Raw genomic sequence first — 25,219 nt, 5'->3', positions numbered from 1 at the left:
AATTTGCTCAGGTTATTAATTTATTTTGAAAGTGTCATATTGTTTTAGCCCTTTCTTCAGTATTTCCATACTAAGAACACCTTTAAGCTTTTCCATCACATAATGTTTACGGAATTGTTTTCATAGCCTACTGAGGTTCCCATTGTTCATCCCCGCTTCTCTTTTTCCAGACTAAGTTTAGGTATAATACGCAACCACTGCCTAAGATCTTCAGAGTTTGAGACATTTTGCTTGGGCAAGCATCCTTTGTCACCTTTACTCTACTCCCACTGCCTCCAAAACAGAATAAAGATCACCTTTACTTTATTCATAGATAAACAACCCTTGCTTCAAATAATCCTAAGCTAGTGCACCATCTACCCCCATGCTTCTGCCCTGACTCCATTTCCCATACATATCTCCACAAACCTTCCCTCACTAAACGGAAACTCTCTCCTTGTAATCATGAATCATCTTTTCACCTACCCTCTGCAGTTTATCTTCTCAGCATAAAAACAACTAGAGTAAAGGCAAACTGAATGTCAACCACCATAATGTTTTCAACAGCAGTGCTAAAAGTAAGGGAGCTCTAAACAGAAATTGCCAACATTTGAAAAGATTAACTTATTGCCATCTATTACACCAATCTATAATCTCCATGTTTTGTTTGACTTTTAAATGATTTTCCAATACCGCTTCCTCACTTACAAAGCATTTCCCTCTCTTCTGATTGCTCTGTAGGGAGAAATGATGCACTTAACGGTGGGTAAAAACAGCAGAATTGAAAAACATCTGATCAAAATTCTGACTGCACATCTCATAGCACATTTTCATTTCACTTACTCTCAGTTTTCCTTGTCCACTTTAGAAATATCTGTTACATATTCAAAGGGATAAAGCAGACAGAAGTGAAGCTATACCCCTGAGAAAATGATATGGCCACTTGACCCTAGTGCAAGTGTTTCCCTCCATCCAACTGATAAGTTCTCAGTTTTCTATTTACTTAGATTCAGCAAACAAGCCTAGGCTTTGTAGATAGCAAAGTCCATTCTAAGCCTGTGACATCCTCATGATAACTGCCCCACTTACTTCACTCCTCTTATCAGGCCATCTTTTACCAACTACATCCCACGCAGTAATGCGTTGTATCTCCGCAGCTTAGAAAAAAAAAGCAACAATTGCATTAAAAAAAAAAATTTCCTCCTATCAAGACCAAGGAAAAAAGATCCTTTGAGTCTATTAGAACAGAGTCTATTAAGTTATATCTACAGTATGAGCATTTCAATTGAAAATTGAAATCTTTGCATATTAGACCAGCAAAGCACCCCCAGAATGAACATAAACTCCACAAAGACACGCTTTGCACTGCCTAAAGACACCCCAGAGAAGAAAACCAGCCATTCAAGTACAGAGTACACCTTCACCAGCACCATAAAAGCCTGCTGTAGTAACTTTTAAAGTTCCACATATGCAGAGGTGATGGCATCCTTTCACATCCTTGTGATAACAGTCTTAGCATCATTTGACCTCCAAGTCAACCATAACCTATTTTATACACAGCCTCAGAAAAACAGAACATTACCACGGGCCTCATCCCTTCAGACTTTTAGATGCTTTCTTAGTTGCTTGTAAAAGCATGCTGCACAATTTCTGTACAGTTTGAACAGCAATGCTAAATGGAAAAAAAAGTAACCAATTTTCACAAGCCTTCGCATTGCGCTCTTCAAGTACTCTGCCTTCTTTTGTTATCCCAGATGACAACTTTAAAAGCCAGAAAAGCAAAGAGAATTATCTATGGAAAGAGGAGTCCTAACCACTCAGCAAAAACTGTTCAGGTGAACAAAATAGCTTTCCTCTCATTTCGGAGAGGCCAGCAACTCAGGAACTTTTCATAGTCATCCATTCTAACCGTGACCTTGCACAAGTTGAACAGAAATGTAAGTATATGATGCACGATTCCTCTCCTCACCTTTTTTACAGTGCCATCCCAGGGAAAAAAAAAATAAAAGAAAAAAAAAGAAAAAAAGAAGGAATTGCAAAGACATCTATAGTCATAAAACAGTGGCAGGTAAATTACACTTGCAAAAACATTAAAGTGATAAAAAGGAGCTAAGAGAAGGAATGAGGGATAAATGTTCAATCAACACAAGATTTCAAGGAAAAAAAAAATAGAACAGAAGCAGCCTTCAAAAACATTTTCTTATGTCATAAGACAAATAATCCAGACCAGACTATCAGAAAAACACAGGAGAAATGGAGACGAGATTCTTCCATTAACTGAAAATTGAAAAGCATATAAAGCAGGAGAGAAGTAAATGATGGTACATGTCCCATTTTAGAAGACAGATTAACTGTAATCAAAAGAAGGATATCTCATAACTTGAGTTCCACAAGTCATTTGTTCTGCACACCAGGGAAATAACAGCATTAACTTCCTTACAACTGATTAATCTTGCCATCTTTTCCTCTATTACTTTACTGGGCTTGCTCATAGAGCACACAGTTACCCAGGACATCGTCTTTCTGTAATTAACTCACAGATTACCACTGATGAAAACTTCAGCATACTCTTAAGAGAACTGCCAGGCAGAAGGTAGCAGAGCTGAGTTATGTAATATCAGACATACAACAGCTACAATCACATGGAAGTTAAGAGCACTAAGAAGCACAATATGATGCTTTCTACACTTGTGGAGCTGAAAAAAAAGAGACTCAAACACTGTACGAATCTACAATTTCAACTGGATTTCACACTTACTGTGACATGCACTTTTATAGTGAACTATGGACATCTTACTTTTGCTTCCCCAATCAACAAGAATTTAACTAGCAGTAATTTCAGTTTGGGGAGCAATAAACCGTTTTTAATCAAGATGAACCACAACTGGGAACTTTTGGAAGTACTACATGTCTAAAATGGAGATAAGAAATAGAATTATTACCCACAAGTAAGAGATGACCTGTTTCTGATTATCATGTCCTTCTTGATTTTAACCACAGATCCACAAAATCTCAAGAGAAATCTCTACTGCTTTGCCAAGACCCAGTCAATTCCTACATTTCTAACTGAGCCCACTTTACAAACAGAAATGTCACCCATCATCCAAAGAAGTTACATTCGCTATCAGTAGTTCATAAGTTCAACCTTTGCTTCCTCAGCCAATTACCTTCCCCTGTTCAACAATATGAATTCTATAGTCAGCAACAGACTATGGTCAGCTGCCCTTATTTTAAGTAAAAAGAGAATACAGTAATAATAAACTAATACTACGTAGTTTTCTAATTTCAAAAGGGGCTTGCTCAGGGGTTGCTTTTTAGGACTGTGCATCAATTTTTCACACATCAGGCTTGGAATTCATACTGATTATGAAAAAGAACATTAACTGTAATAATCCATGCTTCAGCACATCCAGCATCACCACACTGAGGGACAGCAATTTATGGCAAACACATAAACAGAAGGTATACAATTGGGATTGATACCATAAGCAGCACTTAGAGCTTACACCACACCCCAGTGAACTGGCTGGCTGCCCAATGCTATTTGTGTCATTTAACAATCCTTCCCATCTTCTTTTTTTTTTCTTTAATTTGTTCTAAATTTTCTACTACTTAATAATTTAGCAGACTTCACTTTTGTATTGCAGATCAGAGAGAAAAGGCTAACAGTGACATAACTGGGAGGAATAAACAGGCCAGTGCAACCTTGATTACAACAACATTATTATCCAGCTCAATTCACATCACAGGTGAAAAACAGTTTGCAGATAGGAAAAGAAATTCTCATTTACAAGGAAAAGAACTTTGATACAAAACAAGAACAGAACAACTCCACGTTAATTCTAATAACTAAAATACAACTGAAAGGGAGTTGGGCTTTGAAAATGTTGTAAATATCCAAATTATTTATCAGGACAGTATCTCAGGTAACAGCAGATTTTATTCGCAATTTCAACGGTGGGCATTCCACAAGCAGGAGCACGTACAGAAAACAGCATTACATCCTTTATGCCCTATTACCTGACGCTTAACTGCTCATAGGTCTATATCAGCATGATCATGCAGAAAAGTTTAAGGAAAACCACATCCCATAAAACTTGTGTCAGACAGTCATGTCTAAATCACAATTTTACCTCAAATTTCTCAGTATCATCTGTAATCTAAGTCATCTGCTATTCACTGCTAGTAAACTCCAGTGACGTCAAAAGATGCACACAGCAGAAAAAGGCTGCTGAAAGCAAACTAAGAACATCTATCCAACTGAAGTACCCACTCACCCTTCTTCATTTTCAGCTACCAGAGCCTGCACTCTAAACTATGTTAAGCAAGGCAGACACTATTACCAAAAGCATAGAAAACACAGGAAGGAAGGAAGCAGTAAATACTTATCACAGGTGTCTACTACACAATACCTTCCAATCGTCCCCATCCTTAACTGTGCTATCAGTTCCCTCTTATGGCATGCATGCCGAAGATGAATCAAACCCACATTTGCAGAAGTAAACCTGGTTAATATTTCTCTAACCTTTCCCTCCCAACTCTTCCTTTCTCTTATCAAACAGCCCTTAAGGATTAAGTCCAACTCAAATCTTCATTGCTGTGATATCTAGATATTATGTCCTGCCTAACAGAGGCACCTTCACCCATCAGACGTCTGCTGACTTTGAGAGCCTTCACTACCAAAAATTACTGGTCTCATGTAGAAAAGCACCTAAGCAAAGGACAGCCACTGTGGGCCTGAGCTTTTATGTCAGATCTGGTATGAGTTTGGATGTCACCAAACTAATGATGAAGACTGAAACATTAATAAATCAAATAACAAAGGCACAGAGAGTGACCCTGAACAGCAGCAAGAGCACTGAAACTGAGGAAGAGACAATAGCTGGCTGCCAAAGCCCAAACACCTCCAAGTTGGAACTCTGCAAAACTATTCAAGTAATCAAGACCACAAAATGGACTGCAAATAGCACTGGTTCAAATATCAAGAATACTCTAACTTCAATTAGAGTAGCTCCCAAGTAGTTCAGCTACTTAAAGTGCCTGCATTTTTGTTCAATTTAACAGCAAGGGAACGGAAATTAGAAATACTGTTCAATCATAGTTTGAGCAAATTTCACAGAGACAAGGAATCTGTTAACTCAGAAGTTAGTTGGACTGCAATGTCTTACTGTTAAAAGACATGGAAATCATCTGTGTAGTTGAAATGTGCTACAGTGACAGCCCGTCACTTAAAACGGGTATAGCACAGTGGTTAGTCAAGGAACTTCAGGGAGTTGACCAGCATATAAAGAATGGAGAGCAAATACCAGCACAAGAAAATTCTTTTTTACTGCTTACAGGACACCAGGGTCACTTTAAGAGAGTGTAAAAACCCTGAAATCACAGGAAAGTTATATCACACAACTGAATTATAACTTTTATACTATAAAATCTGCTCTATTTTGTAGACGACACTTACTGGAGAAAATAGCTGTTGAATAATAGGACTGTCTCTTACTTAGTTCTTCCTTCACATTTAAACATGCAGTAGAAGAAGTCAGAGGGGATTCATAGAATCTCTTAATAAAAGATGACATCAACCTAGAAGTTTTCATTAGAAAGATATTACTGAAAATTAATTAGAGCAGTCACTCATGTAATGGTTTATGGAGACAGAGACTTGGTTTTATCACAACTGCTCTGCTGCCAACAAGCAATGGACAATTTATAGAGCAGAAGAAGGTGACAATTAAGGAGCACAGAAGCAGAATGGTTTGGTCACAGGAACTGCCAAGAAGGTTTTTAGTAGATATACCTAAAACTAAGCAAACAGAAATCTGAAGACACTGCAGTTGAGTATAAAACACCATCACTTTGACTTCCAACCACTAACAAAAACAAAGCACACAGTCCTTTACTGGACTATATCTACAAGGGGCTAATCAGTAAGATGGTGAGGATAGTTTTCTTTTTACAAGTTCTTACAAAAACTAGCTCATCAACTAGTATCTTGAACAACTTAAAATGAGAACAAGTTAGTTACCCCTTCCTAGGCTTATTAGAGGACTGACAGAGGAAAATATATATATATATCATCACCACAGGACTATATTTTGACAGTACATCGATGTTATTCTTTCAAGATATACAGAACATTAGACTTTCTCCTGCAGCTTCAATAAACCAAGCACTTACTGGTGACAGCCAAGATTTAACTGTTATCCTTGAAGCCGGAGTACTTTACAAGACAGATATTGACATTTAAGATATATTTATTTACAGTTTATTCATCTTCTTTTTTTTTTTTTTTTTTTTTTTTTTTTTTTTTGCCAAACTTATTTGTTGTCACTTTCATAAGTGGAATCCCATGACCACGACTAAGTGCAGTGAGGAGTAAGTAAGAAGTTTACTACCTCTAGGTGACAGTGTGTTCTTAATTCAGTCCAGACAACCTTGCAAAACCACATCATCTGAGGGCCACTGTAATGATGTGCTGTTGTATTTATTGGCATGGATAGAACTGCAGAGAACTGTGATGCTTCTATTAATCCCACTTAGACTTTTCTATATTAAACACTACTAAGAATCACAGCCGATGGCATATGGTCTGAGTATTTTTCTTCAAAGAGAGGACTAAACACTAAACAAGATTTTCCTCAATCTTTTCTACCTATATTATCTATTTCATATCCAGTTCGCCATCCGCTAATATAAAAACCTATATATCATGAAAAATTAAACCTACAAGTACAAATTTTGTATATTCTGTATTTTCTATGCTCTCAGGCACACTGTGTAAAATTCTGGTTAATGTCACTTCTGCTAAGCTTAAAAATGACCAGCAGGTAGAAAAAGTATCCCCTATTTCTTTTGATGTATGAGAAACAGCTAGGATGTCATATGAGCCTAGAGATATTCATTCCAGCTTTCTGTAGTCTTCATGAAAGAATAATGTGACAGAAATACTACCACAAGACAATACATGAATAAATACAAAAATGTATTCATGTAGAGCAAGCAAGAAAATACTCGAAGGCATACAGGATGCTAAATCACCCCATAAATTTTGGAAGTTTTCAGACAGACGCTATTCGAAAACATCAAAAGTCACCTTTATTGCTGAATACATGCAGGTTCCAAATCACAGGTGCCACTAACGTATTCCAGGCAGGAGAAGCTGTTAAGTCTGCTCCCACTTCATTGCCAGAGATCATCGCCCCTGCAGAGCAATGAACCAACCTGTCCCCAGTGAAATTAAAATTGATGGACTCACGCAGGGTGACAGTGTCTCTTGTACTGATCTGCTTTTCAAATAGTGTAATTTGGAAGAGAGTAGGAGATATTTAAGTCTATGCAAGTTACCCGCATGAGACTACAAAGAACAGACATCTGCTGGAAGCCAAAGCCCTTCCAAAAGTTACACTTCACAGAATCACAGAATGACCCAGGTTGGAAGGGACCTCAAGGATCATGTAGTTCCAACCCCCCTGCCTGGCAGGGCCACCAAACATACACATTTACTAGATCAGGTTGCCCAGGGCCCCGTCCAACCTGGTCTTGAACACCTCCAAGGACGGGGCATCCACAACCTCCCTGGGCAGCCTGTTCCAGGGCCTAACCACTCTCCTAGTGAAGAACTTCGTCTAATTTGTATGTGATATATTTCTATGGAAGAAGACAAGAAATCAACACAACCATCTTCTTATAATTGTTTAGATTCTATGTGAATAATTCCATTCCAAAACAACTACACTGAAAATTTAAAAAAATAAAAAAATAAAAAGTAGCTCTACTATTTCTAAATTCAGAGAACTCCTTTATGTACAGTAAAAAATATATATAAATATCAAATATCTAATGCTGATCTTTTAATCTCTGAGTCACTTATTTTTAAACAGAAATACAATATTTTGGACGTTTACACCACAGTCCACAGCAATTCTACAAAAATGAACAACAATGCGCCTCCTAAATCTCAGATAATTGGGCAAAGTAAAGTGAGCTGCACTTAGAAAACTTCAGAGAAAAACAATTCTAGTTCTCACTCTTGCTCCTCAAGGAAGAATCACAGAATGGCCTGTGTTGAAAAGGACCACAAAGATCATGTAGTTTCAACCCCCCTGCTATGAGCAGCGTCAACAGCCACCAGACCAGGCTGCCCAGAGCCACATCCAGCCTGGCCTTGAATGTCTCCAGGGATGGGGCATCCACAACCTCCTTGGGCAACCTGTTCCAGTGTGTCACCACCCTCTGAGTGAAAAACTTCCTCCTAATATCTAACCTAAACCTCCCCTGTCTTAGTTTAAAACCATTCTTCCTTGTCCTATCGCTATCCACCCCTATAAACATCCATAAGAACTGAGGATGAGCACTTTAAAAGGCTAGTTCAGCTGAAGAAGCCCTCCTCTATTCACTGTTACATCAGAACTACCAGTCTGTCACCTTAGTTTTTCAGTTCCCGTTTCTGGCCAACAGTAATACTGAGCACGGCATTCCTGCAGAACTACAGTAATAAATGTTGTTAGCTAAAGAAAAAGGTGGCACATAACTTGCAAGGTCAGTCTTCAGGTAGGAGTGGAACTTCATAGAATCATCCATCTGTTCGGACAGTGATCCATTGCCTCTGCCAGCTACTAGCATTACATGGAAACAATTGGCCAGTGTTTTCAGCAGTAGATCTCAAGCGCTGGTAACGGTACATGGCAGTACTCCCTTCAGTTTGTCCTGCACACAGTGAAGCTCGCTTACTGTTGCACTGTGAACCCTCAACTATTCCAGACTTCTGAAAATAAGCTTCCATGCAATTGCATGCAACACCTCCCACGCTGAAAACAGCCTCTCCCACACCAACAACCACTTTACTAATATGAATCTTTTATGACCAAAGAAAACAGACATTAAGAACAATTTTTACCACTCAGCATCATCAGTCCTGCCACGTCAGATTCCACTGTACTCACTACTACACCAACTTCAATTTTAAAGTCATGAAAACATGGCATTTTGCATGGACCTCCAACACTGCATATGTTCCTGTCAAATCCCCTGTCATATCTTATTCAATCAGTCAAAACCCTATTTGCTGGGCAGCCAGCAAGTAGGTAATTTTCAATAAAATTTAACAAGAGTTAACACAAAAGTATTCAGGCTGCTTTACAAACAGGAACAGACTCACAAATAACTTTTTACAAGCACAATGTGATTTCTGTTGTTATTCCAGCGTTATAACCATGCTAGTTATAACAAAACAATTCAGGGATTTCTAATTTAGTACAACCTCCTACACAAACAAGTACCTTTGCCATAACTGTTATGAATGACAATGATCAAGCACTGAAAAAACAGAAGTTAAAATTCTTCACTGCTGCAATACGCAAGTGCTTCGATATGAAAGAAATTCCCACAAAAGCTTTAGGCACAGTCTTTTTACCCACTGGAACAATCCAAGAACACAGCCAGGACGATAAGCTTTTGCACTGTCTCACCAAAACTATAGAAACTGCTTTCCATTAGCCTTAAATTGACAGAAAGATGCAGGTACTTCCTTTCTCCCCCTAACATCCAGCAGTATGCATTCTCAGCTTCAAATCATGTAGATTTCAATCATGTAGAAAGCAAGATTCCCAAGACTTACCATTCAGTTACAGACCATGAGCAGTTTCTGAGTTCAAATGTTTAAAAGCCTTGTCTTGTAACTATTAGGAGCAGGTTGTTAATCTCCTGTTTCCATTATCAGATACCCTCATTACCTTAAGTACTGGCAGTGTATGCTGCAGATGCAAACAACCAAAATCTACTAAGAGAATCAGCAGGTGTATGGCAAAAGAAGGCAATGACAGTGCCTTCTAGTAGGATACAAACCCTACAAAACAATAGCAGGTAAAAAAGAAGGAAAATCCGCTCATCCCTTCCAATGACCAGTGACAGCTCAAGAGCAGCACAATCTGTATCCAGAGCAATATGACTCCCTCGGCTGCTAAGTGAGGAGGGACAGATGTAGGCTCCATCCCTTCCAGTCCCCCAGCTGCACTGCTTGTCCTTGAGCTCCCTGTGTTAGACACACCTTCTCGCTTGGTGCTCAACCATCAGTTCAGGCTCTGACCTGGCAGTTCCACTGCAGTGGGTCAGAGTAGTTCCATTTGGTTTGTACAGCTTGAACTCGCTCTCACTTCTGCTCTGCTTTTTGTAGTGGTGTTGTTTGTTTGTGGGAATTTTTGTTCTGAGGATTTTGTTAGTTCCAGCTCAGCTTTTGAAAGGATTAAATGCTTAGATAAGCACTTAACATTCAACCCCCTTGTATACAGTGTAGTCAGTGCTTGAATTCTGGCAAACCATTTGGGTTTCCAAGTGAAACTCCTAACTACGAATCCCATTTGACTATTGGAGGCATTAAGAACTGTACAGCAATTGCAATAGTGGAGCACAAGGGGGAGGACTCCAAACTTGATCACCACCTTTGTAATCACTGTAATCTGCTTCTCTGTTGCTGAATTCCTATGGAGCATGGTCACAATTGTTTTCATATTTTCATAATCATTTATTTGCTAATTCCTATTCTTGCAATATAAAACATTCTTTTTTAAAAAAAAAAAATCATTTTAGAAAAAAAACAGGAGACATTTCAAAACTATATTGCCAATAATGAAAATACGACAGCAAATCCAATTTCCTTTAATCATGTAAACAAAATCACATCCTATCAATCACCTCTAGAAGATCAAACCCTGGAACAGTCAGTTAAGCCAGTGAGACACAAAACATCACTTCAGAGGCTGCTTCTACTGTAGCTCCAGACAGTAATAGTTCCTCTCAGGTCAGAGTTGCATGCTCTTCATTTCAGTATTAAGTATCATAGCAAAATAGAAGCCTCTTTTTTTCCTCTGTGTAATGGGAGGTAACTTCAGTTGAGAGATCTGCATTACACTCAAAGTACGCCAGCTGCACCAGTCAGAAGCTCAAGTCTTACTTTTAGTGCTGGAGGGATTAGGCTACATGAGGATCTTCACAAACACTCATAGTCAATATAGGTAACACCGCAGGGAGATTTCAAAGGGAATTCAAGTAATTACAACTCACCCATTTCCCTGGAGAAGCAACAAGAGGATGTTTTCCTTCAGCCACCAGAAACTTTCAACCTCAAATCCAGAACAAGCAAAACTATCCTACTGCACTAAAAGTTCAATGTAAAGACTTAGAATTCATTTTCTTCCCCTCAAACACAGTTCATAAAGCTCTTCCCTCTAGCTTTTTTCATTGTCTCTAATTGTGACAAAAATCAACACTATAGTAAGCACTTGTCTATTTAACCACTTCTTTGTAGTTTTGTTCTATTCCCAAATGGTATAAACTATTCACAAACACTCAGCAGATGTTGCTCCTTAGCTGTTAATTTCTCTTGTCTAACGCCCCAAACAGAAAATAAGTGATTCAGAACATATATCATTATTCCCCCACTCCTCAACAAAACAACTCGTTGTATCTGAGACATTATAACTGGGGATGCTCAAGTGAAGAAAACAGAATTCTCTAATGGAATGCAAGTCTCAAATGAAAACAGAACCTGCAAGTCATACATTTAACTGCCATTTCCAAAAACCATTATTTTGTACAAACATCATTTCTCGCAAGAGAACACTGTAAAGAAGTAATATTTCTCAACTTAGAGAGCAAAAGCTAACATGTTTTCCTAGCAATCATTTGACACCGAAAGGTCACTCCTGTTCTGCAGAGCCCTTTGGCACCCTACTACCTCCCTCATACACTTCTCTATACTCACACCAGATCCAGCACTGCCCCCCTCTTTGCTCAGAATGAAATGAAAATCAATGACAAGGAAATAGAGCGATAAAAGAAGGAAAAAAAAATTAGAATAAAAATAAAAAGCTACTAAATATACTAAATACTAGCAGAGCTCTGGCAGTTTTCAGATTTCCAATGCTTGGTTACAGTTCCATAATTCTTAAATTTTCCTTTAAAAAACTGCACAATTCAGTATTCCAATAACTAAATCCAGTTAAGGGAATGTAATGAAAGTCAAAACTCAACATATGAGAGCAGAGTAGGCATTTTCAGTCTCTTAGACATCTGTTCTTGATATCCTGACACTGTCTCAAAAATGCAATCTGTGAGAAACCATACTGTATATTCTTCCTGTACCAGCTGCTTTCTCTATTATCACTGACAGTTCCATTTAAGCTGTCCAAGTCCCTTGGTTGAGATACCTATTGCACACCCCTAGTGTTCAATCTGTTCAGGCATAAATAGTGAAAAACTCAGTTTTAAGCTCAAGGAGAAGAGAATTCCAAAAGGTTTCATACCATTGGTCTAATCTCTGGAACCAACTGTCTGTTTGGCCAGTTCTAAGTATTAGAAAATGCATTTTTACAGCTGATCTCTTTACTTTCAAGTATTTTCTCCAATTCACTTCCTAGAACACCTCCCAACCCTACACTCACTGTCACAGTAGCAAATTAAAGATCAGACAAAGGGGAAAATATCGAGAGGGATCCTTCAAAAACAAAAAAGAAGACGGTTGGATTCATGCCACCTACTTCATATCCCATCAGAGTTAACTGCCAACCTGGCAGTTGAACATAGGAAAGATCAAGACTAGATTCAGCATCTGTTCATCCCTTTTTCCTCAAGACATTAATTCTTCCATTTAGAAACTAGAAAAGACATGAACCTAAGCCATCAGGCTAACAGTTCTAAGCTGCTCCGGCACCTGCTTAGTGGGTCTTGCTATTTTCTGTGACTCATGCTTCAACACAGAACTCCTACCAGAACATCTGTGCCCAAGAAAGGCCCACCTGAGCCTCCTACCAACTTTCACAGTCATCTGCACCATGTATTACAGCTCATGCACGAAAAGAGACAGTCCCAACAAACTTCATGCACTGACAGTGTGGCACAGTCACAGTGCGAAAGAAGAACCTCCATTTCTTCCTATATTTGAACAATCTCCCAGCCTAGCAAAAGCACAGTATGTGCTACAAGCTTTCTTCTGAGCAATAACATTTGACACTTCAAGCCCCTGGGAAAAGGCTGCTGAAGGAGACTGCCCAAAGGCACCAGCTGCTTACTGCCTGCAACTAACTCCTACACATACATCCACATCTAAGAGTTTCGCTTTCAGATAGTGGCTGTTCTCTTACCTTCTTATGCCAAGTCTCAATTAATGCCTCACTTAAGAAAAGAAGTAGTAACATGCTATTTTCCCAGAATAATCACATTTTTTCTATGAAAACGTAACAGCTGGAGAGGTAAAGGGGGCTTAGAACTAGCAGTCCAAGCTATTTAGTCATAGAAGAAACCCAAAGACCTAAAAGTTGCTAGTATCCCAGACATTGCTTGTATTATTGTTCTGATTGTCTATGATTCTTCTCAGGACATTCTACACTGAGAACTGCCAAGTAGTCCATATAGTAACATATAAAGAAAAAAGAAGAAAAAAAAAAAGCAAGAAAATATTTACACAACTAATCCTGATTTATTTTCATATTGGCTAGATTTCAAGCTGATATATTTTCAATATTCAGAAGTCCATCTCTTTAAAATAGCCTATCCAGAGAAAGATACTGACTGCATTGCATTACAACCAACACAGCCCAGCAGGGTACAAAGCATATTCACATCCCATCAACAAATCATATAGCATAAATTTTCAATTAGCTGTCTTGAGTCAGCAAAGCTTTATGGAGGTTTTATCACAGTTCACTGACTTCTCTGTCAGACCTTCATAGTTCAACCTTGTTTTGCAATGCTCTGTCCTCAGCAAGAATCACTGCCAGGAGCCACCAACATTTCAGTGTTATGTTTTTACCTATTTACTATAACATCAAGAAATAAGAGACCTCAAAACAACATTTCCAGCAAAGCCATAAATTAGAACATTTTATAAGTCACTTTTATCTGAAATATTCTTGCCTTCATCATCTAGGTCAGGGTCGTAATGCCAATACAAAACTGGTGCATACAAGAATTTGGCTCCTTCATCTTTCTTGATAATTCTCTCATGTTCATCTAGGTACTGTAGCATGTGGACCTGTGTACGTTACCTGTATAATTTATATGGGAGAAACAGTTTGTTCTTAGCTGTTTTTCAAACGCTGGAACACATAATAAGAGCTGACCACCACCTACGAAAGCAATAAACACAAAGATCTCAAAAGCAGTTTCCAGATGGACAAAGGCATACACACTGATGCCAGGAAACAGCAGCCCTCATACCAGCTCTGCATTCCTCTCTCATTCCATATAGCATCGCTTACATAATTCACTAAAGGTATATTCTCTATAGTTATTCTGGACACAAATTATTATAATAAATTCCAGATGATTACATGGACTATCAGACACTTTCAGGCAGTGAACGCACCTGCTGGGGCAATAATTTTCGTGCAAGTTAAAACCAGATATTTTATTCCATCAAATTTGTTCTGTGTGATTACTATACTGCTTATAGCAGCTGTTATTTTTCACTTTCTAGATGATAATTTATCATCAAGGTTCTCCAAATTGAACCTCATGAATGTTGGCACTTCTCCCAACAGCAATGTTCATTTAAAATACCATTTCACCCACAGAACCTGTTGAACAAGTAATGTTTATTCTACGCTCAGACACAGGGGGCTGAGAACTCGGCTACATTAACACTAATGCCATTTTTGTGAGTTGCTTGTATTTTTTAAAATATATATAATTTTATGAAACTAAATAATGCAATGGGCAATTTAAGGAGGTCCTGCTTCTGGAATTAATGTATTTCTCAGCTTCCCTCTTCCCTGCAGAACTTGTTTTTCCTTGCCTTTAAAATAATAATAATCTGTAGTCAACAAATCCCCAATTTGAAATTACAAAGATATTCAAGACCGCTCCACACTTTCTCTATAACATCTCTATATCATATGGAATAAACTAAGACATACAAAGTAAAGAAGCTGCTTTCAAGTTACCATTGCACTGGCTCATTTCCATCTCCAGCTCATTTCCACCTCTTCTCCAGCTCAACACGTTTAAACAAAGCTTTGCAGAAACCAGATCTTTCTGATTTATCAGACCATCTTATGACAGCTGGAACTTCTCGGCTCTGTCAATGCTCTGAATAGGGCTGGCCCTACCTTTTCTCTTAGAATCACTGATTCACTAGGAAGAGACATTAAAGCTTCTGTGTGCGGTCTTGACAGTTGATGTGCAGCCTTCTTCACAATACAGCGTCTTGTCAGCACCGCTTCTTAGAAACATATGCAAAGAATCCACAGAGCCCACTAAACAGTGCTTTCACCAATATGTTGTGAGATATTCAGAGTATTAGCCATGATCCCCCCTGTAGACAGCACATTTTGATTTGCAAGCAACATTTACTCTGAAAGACCTTTATGCATTAAGCTTTGTTTCTGTTTCTATAGCCTCTGTTCTACGTACACACAAAAATCCAGATATTCACTCTTTAATCAAAAACGAAGGAACACTAGTGACCTTTAAACAGGAAAAATCATCACATATTCTTGAATTTACACATAAGCAATATTGTGTTTAAAAGGGCAAAGTTAAGCCTGGCACACGACTATATATCCAGGTGGGCGCTGTCAGTAGCTTCCTCTGGCTGCAGTTCACATACTATTAACGTACAACAAACTCTGCTACAGAAGGCGGGAGAGGTAAGAAAGCAGAAAAATGTTGGCACTGCCTCAACTGTTCTGCAAATTAGAGAAGAAGAATTTCTGCCTATTTCTTCAGTGCCACTCTTAAAAGTAGGATTAAAATTAAGAAATAAAATCTTCTCACATAGGCTTCATCGACATCATTCTGAATATACATTACATGATTTTTAGACTTTCTTTTTAATTTTTTTTTTTAATAATTGCTCAAGGTCTATCTCTGTGCTGTCTTAAGTTTTATATCTACTTCTTCATTCTTTCCTTCATTTCCTCCTCCTCCATGGCTCCCTTTCCCTCCATCAGTCCTCCTCCAGCAGCTTTTATTCCTTTCCTACGTTTCTCCCACCATTGAACACCTCATCTTTCTTCCTCTGTTCTACTGTCAAATCACCCTTTCCTTCCACTTGCTTAATAAAAATGAGATTAAACGACTGTTGTATAACCCAACAGTAACACAATCAAAGCCTAATAACCAGGTAAGATAAAAAATGTTCGATGGAAGTAAAAAAAAACAAACCCTATGCCTATGGTGTGAAAGGCAAACCTTCCAATTGAGAGAGATTTTTTTTCCTGTTTCCATGAGTCCAAGAGTCAGAGCTTCTATAAAAGCCTACTGTGATAAGTCACCAAATATATATATATATATATACCCACCTTCAGAAGAGGTTTCTGTGCCAGTGCGAAATGCCCAAATGCCTGCAGCAGTGAATACCACAGGTTCCATCCTGCCCACACCTAAGTAACTTAGCTATGATCCAATTCACTTTTTTAATTCCAATAGTCAAAGAAGCATGGAGAACCCCAACACAGTTCTACTTCAACAGGAGACATTAAATGCATTGAAATACAGGATGTAACCAGCCTAAAAATATAACTGAACAAGGATCTTTGAGTGAATGTATTTCTAATAGCGTTCCTTGGCAATCAGTTCTTGGCTTAAAGCGTTTAGCAATGACCTAGATGAAAAAGAAATTCCATCAGGATTGCTGATGACATGAAAATAAGCCATCCTCAGCAAATACCATGCATCCTAATAACATCAAAATAAAATCACACATCTAGTGGCAAAAAGAGTCGTAATTACAAGAAAGATTGACCTGGAAAAGCACTGTCTGTACACACACACACTTATATATATCTCCAATCCTTACACTAATATTTTCCCCCTAGGTAACGCTTCAACCAATAATCAGTTTCACCAGTTATATTTTTCAATGTTCTTAAGTGGTTTTAATGTTTAAAAACAAATAATCAAGTACTATTTTTCCCCCTACAAAAATAAGGCATCCACAAGCCATGAGAAATTCTAAGACTTATTAGGGAACACGAGAAAACATGTGCTAACCATGGATAGAGAATATAGCAGGGGGACATCACCTTGCTAATTAAAAAGAAGAAATGGAGCATCACAGTACTTCCAAAATGAGTATGATAATGGACATCAGAAGAAAGAATAAGAAGAAGCACCACATGCAACTTAGAGAAAAGCCTAACAAGCATCAGATCGCAAGCAACTCAAGCAAGGCAAGCAGAAGGTTGCAAGAGAAGGGGTAGGGATGCATCTGTCTGGAGAAGCAGAGCAACACCAGGGAACTTAAAGTACCAGTGCTGTGTGTAATTAGACTAACAGTTAAATTCACAAGTCAAAACAAAGCTAATCTTCCAAAACTGTAATGGAGACCTTAAGAGTTAAGTTTGAGGACATTTTTAGCAGGAAAATACTGGAGAAAATAGGATGCATTACATCTGCATTTGTTCACAATTGACTGTACACAGTTCTAGTGTCCAGACTTGAAGAAGAACACTGAAATAGCCAATAGTAAGGTCATAAATTACTAAAATTATTGGGAAGCTTGACTTACAGCTCCTCTGAAGATTCCACTGGTTTAGCTATCAACAGACAAATGATAACATCATCATTCCGAAAAGGCTGCACAAGGAAATGATATTTGGTAAGCAGTGCTTTCTGTCCCATACACAGTACATATAACAAGATTTGAGTGGGTAAAAAAAAACAAACAAAAAACATTGACGCATATTAAGAAAGTCAATTTTTTAAGCACTGAGTAATTAAAGTTGGCACCCATAGTCAAGAATGCTCTATCACTGGAATAAAAAGTCTTAGACTCTCAGAGAAACACACTGATTCTTGTCTAGGTGGGACAAGAATCAAGACAAATGCTACGGCTTGTGCTAGATAACTGATACTTAGGGATCTAAATTACTCGATTTACCTGCTAATTACGATGGCTGCTCTCAAAGTAATGCCTCCTATTTCATTACGTTGTCCCACAAAACCAGAGGTGGATGTTGGTGGTATGGTGGTAGAGGTTAACTGTCCCACCAATACTCTGCTGCTGTGTGACAGATGGCAGCAGAGGGGCAATCTGACAAAATGGCACCAGACAATAAAGTGTATCTGAAACAAAAGGGTGGCACAGAATCCCTCTACGTGGAAAAAATGGCACCCCCTGATATTCATCAACACTTACTGAATGTTTATGGAGACCAGAGGAGGTGAGCACAGTGAGCTGGTGGGTGGTACATTTCAGCAGTGGCAACAGTAGCATGAAAGACAAGCCTCCTCCAGGCAGCCATTCACAGCTGTCACATCACAAAACAAAGACCATCTCAATCAGCTTATCTGCACAAACTGGTGGATTAAAACCTGCGTATAGAGCTGAATATCAGCTTCAATTAGTGGAAATGTTGGAATACTGCAAAGTTTGCACCAGGTAGGTCCACAATGCTCACATGGGAACAAAAAGAACAGCATACATAAGTTTGTCAGGACTAAATGAACAAATGTGAGGATGAAGGTTATTCCCTGTATCACTTCACCACCGGTGACATGACATGGTGCATGGACCATTATGAGCCTGAGTCAAAACAGCAGTCCATGAAGCAGCAATATGTGAATTCCACATTGAAGACGAAGTTCAAGATGCAGCCCTCAGTGGATAAAATGATGCACACTGTGCTTTGGGACAGGAAAGGAATATTCCTTCTGAACATCCTGGGATCCAGACAAACCACCAACTCCAACCTCTACATCACTATGCTGACTAAACATCAGGTCAGAGAAGACAACAACCTTTCTCTTGCAGCACGCTAACACCAAGCCTGGTACCACAGGGTGCACAGCCAATCTTTACTGGACTGTCCTACCACACCAACAGTACAGTCCAGATTTGGCACCTTTGGAATTCCATCTGTTCAGGCTGATGGAAGATGAACTGCATGGGCAACATTTTCCTAGCAACAACATCATAGCAGCTGTGAAATAGCAGGTCACCTCACTGGTGCAGATTTTTTTATGAGCAAGGCATGCTGGCTCTTGTACATTGCTGGCAAAAATGCATAGCTAATGGTGGAGACTATGCTGAAAAAAAATAGTGCTTTGTAGGTGATACTTTACTCTATCAAACAGTCTTATTGTGTTCTTTGTATCTTTTGTAGTTTCCAAGAAAATAAATACAAGGTGCTGCTTTTGGAGTGACATAAATGCCATTTTGGAAAGTACAGTAGTATTTCAACAGTGTTTACTGACATATATTTGCAACAGAAAGAAAAAGAAAAAGGAAAAGAAAGGGAAAAGCTTTGCCTCCCTGGATGAGGTTCTAAATGTGCTCAACTATCTCAGAAAGATATTCCCAAAATCCCAACAGACCTAAAGCATAACGACATGATACTTGGAAAAAAATAAAATAAAATAAAATAAAATAAAATAAAATAAAATAAAATAAAATAAAATAAAATAAAATAAAAACATTTAAGTTCTGGAACTGTATTAGGCCAAGGAAAGAAACACAACTTTTTTATTTGTATCAAATTCAATACTTTTTGTTTTGTTTCATCATCCATTATAACACTGATTTAAAATATATCAATTTACATTAAGAGTCGATGGTCAGTGATTTCCAGTACCCTTTTCACTTGAAAGGTTTACCCTTTTAAATATACCACAAAGAACAAGGTAAGAATCATCATATTACTTAGTCAAAGAGAAGCTAAAGCCCAAATGCTTCCTACTTATTTAATAATTGCTTTTAAATACAAAGTGATGTGGAAAGCTTCTTGAATACAGTTCTTACAGACACACAAAAAGACTCCAGGCACATTATTTAGTTTAACAACTTACTGTCACTTCACCTACTTGAACACAAATCCGTATGCACAAACGGGTGCATTTTTTCAGATGAGCTAACAGGAGCATGTGTGCTCCCTCTAACCACATTTATCACCGCGTTACTAAGCACAGAGATCTCCATTCAAAAAGACAGCAGTGAGATGAGCTAGTAATAACAAAACCCAGATAAGGGTAAGTGCTAGAGCCAACTGCCACTTCTTTTCACTGTCTGAAAGCAAAGTGTGACATCTGGGTGAAAGGAAGACCAAGGTCTATTTTGTCTGTCACTTCATTCCCTCTGGTACCAAGACTGCTGCTCAGCTCTGAAGTGCACTTGAAAATCCCAAACGTACTGACTGAGTGAAAATGTTCAAGTCTCCTTTGTTTTAAACAGACTTTACCCACACCTACGACACCATCAAGCATCTTACATAGTGAATAATCATACTTCACATGAACTTATCCTCCAGATAGGCATAAGTAAGGCAGCCAAGGAGCAAAGAACTTGGGTTACCTGCCTGGAGATGAGAGAAATGTGGATTGCTTGGAGAACTGCCATGGACATCTCCAAAGTCCAAACCACAAGACCATCTTTTTAAATTTCACCCTGACATTCAAAGTTTTTTTTCTTCCAAATGTTTCTTGTAAGCATCCCTGAAGGACACAGAGAAAGAATGATCGATTTCTCATCCTGCCTCTACCTTAATAAAAGCCCTTCTCTAACTTCACTCCTCTTCCAACAACCTTTTCCATTCTCCTGACATACCTCTTTAAAGACAACAGCAAAAGTTACTCAAGATAAGTCAAGCAGTTAGTGATAAAACAAGTTAGGTTTAACCAACCATTAACTAAGCAAAGTGCATCTTAACTTAAAATTTTACTTTTCCTACAAATAAATTAGAGGTATACAACAAAGGGTTATTTTTTTTTCCTAACAGTAACCTTCAACAATAAATAATTAAGAGCAAAAAGTTCCAATAGCAGGAAATGAAGGAAATAGAGGAGTTAAAAACTTAAAGCTCACATTTCAATATTATTACTTTCATTACCTAGATTTCAGGATTAAGGAAAAAGAAAAGATTAGCATTTATTCTAAACCAGAAATTACTAATAAGTGATTTTTGACATTTTAGGTTCCGAGTTTATCTGACACTAGCAACATACATCTAACTTCCAATAACATATTCAAGTATAGTCATATTTCTCCAGTAACCACCTACTTGCTTTTTACACTGGAAAAAGGTTGTAAGTCATTCCTAGACCTTGAATTCTACCAGTGAAAGAACCTGGAGCAGCCGTCACTGCATTAGACTCTTTAATCTTTGACTCTCAACATGTTTCGCACCTCTCTTATGACAGGGAAGAAACAAACAGAAAGGCTGGGCTGCTGCACTTGCTATATAGTTGGTACCTTATGAAAGCAGACAGAAGACGACTAGAAAAGTTGGACAAACTCTTTTTCCCTAGGCAACACTTTGCCTACTAATGCAGCCAAGAATTCCATTAGCTTTTTTTATCTGCAAGGGCACAAGTCTGACTCACAGTTACCTTGGTGTCTACCAGGACTCCCAGGTCCTTTTCTGCTGAGCTGCTTTCCAGATGGGTGGCCCCCAGCACATCTGGCATTATTACTCCCCAGAATGACTTGACTTGCCATCTCTCTTTGCTGGACTCCACATCAACCACCTCCAGCCTGTCCATGGCACTCTGGATGCCTGCGCATTCCTTTGAGTTGGCCACTTCCCTTGGTTTCACGACATCTGCAAGTTTACTGAGGGTTTACTCCACCTCATCACCCAGATCTTTAATTAAGACTTGGAACAAGACTGTGCTCAGAATCAACTCCTGGGGTACTCTGCTCAATACTTGCTCCACTAACCACTACTCTCTGCACTGATATTCAGCCAGTTATTGATCCACTTCACAATCCAGCCCTTCCTCCTGATCTCTGGAAACTGGTGTTCATGAAGGCAACCTTGCTGCTGAAGAAGGCATTCAGTACCTCAGCACGGCCACTGTCTCAGGTAACCGGGTCATTTTCCCTAGTGTTCTTTATGTCATAATGTACCTGTTAAAGGCAACAGGAAGGGCTTTTACATCCATTCAATACTATCTGGACCTTAGCTATCCTAACTTCATCCCTAGCTGCTCTCTGTATTCCTCCCAGGTTACCTGACCTTGCTTTCATCCTCTGTAGGCTTTCTTTTTGTATTTGAGTTTGGCCAGGAGTACCTTGTTCATTCATTCAGGCCCCCTGTCGCTAACACCAGTCCAGCAGCCAATTACTGACCTGTCCTGACAGTGAAATGTTCTAGTACCTCACATCAGACACAAATGTTCTTACATGAAAGAACATCTTAAACATCTTACATCCGTGGTTGAGGTTGTTTTGCTCTCTACCTTCACAACTGTGAAAATCAATGGCGAGTCAGACCTTAGCAGAGACACTCTAAACGCCCAGCCCCCTTGACAACTTTACTGTACAACAAACTGCCTCAAAACAAACATAAAAACAGCCCTTCCTTCTGCTGGTATGAGGGTAAAAAAAAACACCCATCTCTTTTTCAAAACAGGCCGTTCCTGAACCTGCTGGAGGAGAACAAATAGACTTATTTAGTAATAGACAGAAATACTTAAAACAGAAATAAATGCAGCCCTCAAGATTGACTGAACCTAAAGCCTTCAATTACTTCAGCTATTGTTCATCAGTGCAGTGTAATGCTTTAATATTGCCCCATCCGAAATATCTTGCACACCCCTCTTAAAGGGCAACTGATAAAAAAGTGACACCAATTTATTGTAATTCAAACAACGAGACAAAAATGTCTCAAGAATCTTAGAGGTTACCCTGCAGGAGAGAAAGCCTTCCTACTTCAATGCCTCATGGCAGAAGCTAACATTAAATGCATTTAAATTATTTAGGCTAATGGGTAAGGTACTTTAAAGAACATTTCAAATCCACCATCACTGAACTCTCAATTTCCTCTTTATTTTTCCATTTTATTTATATTCATGCCATCCGGCTGTATTGACCATGAAGTTAAACAATCCTGCGTTTTTCCAGATGAAGTAAACTCAGAACTAATTTCTATGATCATTCCACAACACATACATTCCCAAACAGACAACCACACTTCAACCCACACATACTCATTTATTGGAAATTATAGTAAGATCAACTTTTGTAACCTCCCAGCTGCAACTGTTTTGTTTAGAACTGGCATCACCAATGCCAGCCAACATAGATCAAGGAACACCCGAATAAACTAGAAACATCACTTAGCCCAAAAGCTCTGTCTCACCATGAACCATGTAGTCAAATAGCCAGATTTACACAAAATAAGATCAGCGGTTGACAAAGCATTATATAGCAGGATTAAAATAGACTGCTAAGAGCAAAATAATATTAACTTCCAAGTGCTTCAGTGGAACTGCTCACGTGACATTTATCTCTGTAATGTTTTCAGATAGAAGTTTTTCAGACATACATAGATCATCTTGAACCGCCATCTTTATCAGAGATCTAATCAGTGCCAAACACTGCCCAAAGCCAACAGACAGGCAAGTACAGACCCAAAGACTTACAAGCAAAGACCTCAATTTTACCCATTTCCATCAGGTTACCTGAAAGCGACCCTTGGCAACACTCACGCGATTAGAAAAAGTTACTGCTTCTACCAAAAGAGATGGCGGTACCAGGAAAAAAAAGAAAGAGAAAAAGGAGAGGAGGTTAGTTGTTCATTTCAATACCAAAATGTGTTTATTTGGTTCTTAAACAAAACAACAGAAGGTCTGCATAAATCAGTAACAGACAAGATTCTAACACAGAGAATGTAGCACAGAGCAGCAGAAGCCATGAGATAGTTGAGGGCCTTCTCTACATCTCTATGCGAGCGGTCTATACATGTACGTGAACAGTGTCTGGTTTACAAATACAAGTGCCTATCCATGTTGGGCCTGACACGTTCACTATCACCCACAGTGGGTATAACCTGTGCATGCCTCCTCCTGCATGAAATCGGATCCATTTCTGAAACTTTTCAGTAAGCACTGCCACAGTCCTCTACACTGATCCAGCTCCGCAAGAGTCAGCATCAAAGCATCCTTGGCATCCATTTCTCACTTAGAAATACTTTAAAATTACTGCTGGAGCATCCAGGAGACATCTATGCCTGCATTCTCACTGCTTGTGACCACTTGGTGTAAGCAGTCTCCTGGTTTTGCTTCTCCTTTTCCAAAGGTTTGTGGCTGGACCTGCATTCTCTCTATAGCCATTATTTCCCTTCAGAGCCACCACCGCAACACCATACCTTACAAAGTTGAGGTATAGCTACCCAAGCTCACGCACTCAGTAAGTTTAGCAAGAAGTAAAGCAGCAATGCAAAACCTCTCACGTTCCACAGACCCCAACGCAGCGTTCTGAGTCCCACAACCCGCACCGAGGCCCCACTCCCGGCACCTGTCACGCAGGAAGGACACCGGGGCTGAGCACACGGATAATGGCCCACCCTAAAGCCGGCAAATCACACCGGTGACTGCACTCACAAGCACGGCGTTTCCCTTTCACTCGCACCCATTCCGGTTATCCCGCCCAACTTCCCAGCGGGAGGGAGGTAAGTTGCACGAGGAGGAACGCGGAAAGGATGGGAAATAAACCATAAACGGAACGAAACAACAAGAAATACAGAGGGCAGCAGGAAGGGCGAGGTGCGGCGGAGCAGGGCCGGCACACAGCACCGGCACACAGCACCGGCCTACCTGCCCGCGGCGGGGAGGGGAGGGGGCGGCCCGGGGCGGCGGCCGCCGGGCACCATCTTGGGGGCGGCGGGGGCCGTGAGGCCGCGTCCCGGCGGCGTATTACCTGCTCTGCCAGCCCTGCAGGAGGTTGGTGTATTTGCTCAGCGTCCCTTCCAGCACCGGCTCCCGACGCCTCCCGACGCCGCCCGGCGCCTGCGCGCCCCCCGGGCTGGCCGCCGCCGAGCCGGGGCTGCTGCCGCCGCCTCCATCCAGCCTCCCCGCGGCCGCCGCCCGGCCCGGCAGCCCGCGGCCGGCGGAGGAGGACGAGGGAGAGGAGCCCGCCGACGTGGGGCGGCTGCTGCTGCGGCTGCTGCTATTGCTGCCGCCGCCCTCGTTCGCCGCCGCCTTCTCCATGGAGCCCCGCGGCGGGAGGGTACGAGCCCGCTCCGGCCGCGGCCGCCGCTGGTGCCCGGCAAAGCCCTGACTCACGGGCGGCGCCGAGCAGAGAGGCGGCGCCCGGGGGAGAAGGGGCCGGGCCGCGGCAGGAGAGGGAACCGCGCGCCGCCCCTCGCCTGGGGCCGGGGGGCGTTGGGCGGCCGTTGGGGCCCTGCCCTGCTCTGCCCTGCCCTGCCCTGCCCTGGGTGTGCGCGGGATGCGCGATGAAAGTCGGGGGGGTGGCCGCCCTCTGTGGGATGCGGGTGTGCAGCTGCACCGCTGGGCAGAGGGTGCCCGGGGA

The 25,219-nt window shown here is 40.3% G+C and overlaps 1 protein-coding gene across 2 annotated transcripts in view; it reads right to left on the bottom strand.

Annotated features, from left to right (window-relative positions):
• OSBPL10 (oxysterol binding protein like 10) overlaps positions 1–25,018 on the bottom strand; it is a 91,618-nt gene extending 66,600 nt beyond the window's left edge. Inside the window, exon 1 of one of the 2 annotated variants that reach the window (XR_014942945.1) lies at positions 24,608–24,994. Coding sequence is in view for 1 of the 2 variants with exons in the window: in XM_015853901.3 (XP_015709387.2) it covers positions 24,608–24,897 (290 nt within the window). In the remaining variant the exon portion in view is untranslated. Of the gene's footprint in view, positions 1–24,607 lie in introns of both variants that reach the window. The other variant, XM_015853901.3, reaches the window with a different exon arrangement.
• Positions 25,019–25,219: the final 201 nt, after the last annotated feature.

This window comes from Coturnix japonica, chromosome 2 (genome assembly GCF_054131305.1).
Source record: "Coturnix japonica strain WE chromosome 2, WE-NBRP24, whole genome shotgun sequence".
Classification (NCBI taxonomy): Eukaryota; Metazoa; Chordata; class Aves; order Galliformes; family Phasianidae; genus Coturnix; species Coturnix japonica.
Note: the sequence above shows the minus strand (reverse complement) of the source record. Positions and strands in the feature narration are given on the sequence as shown.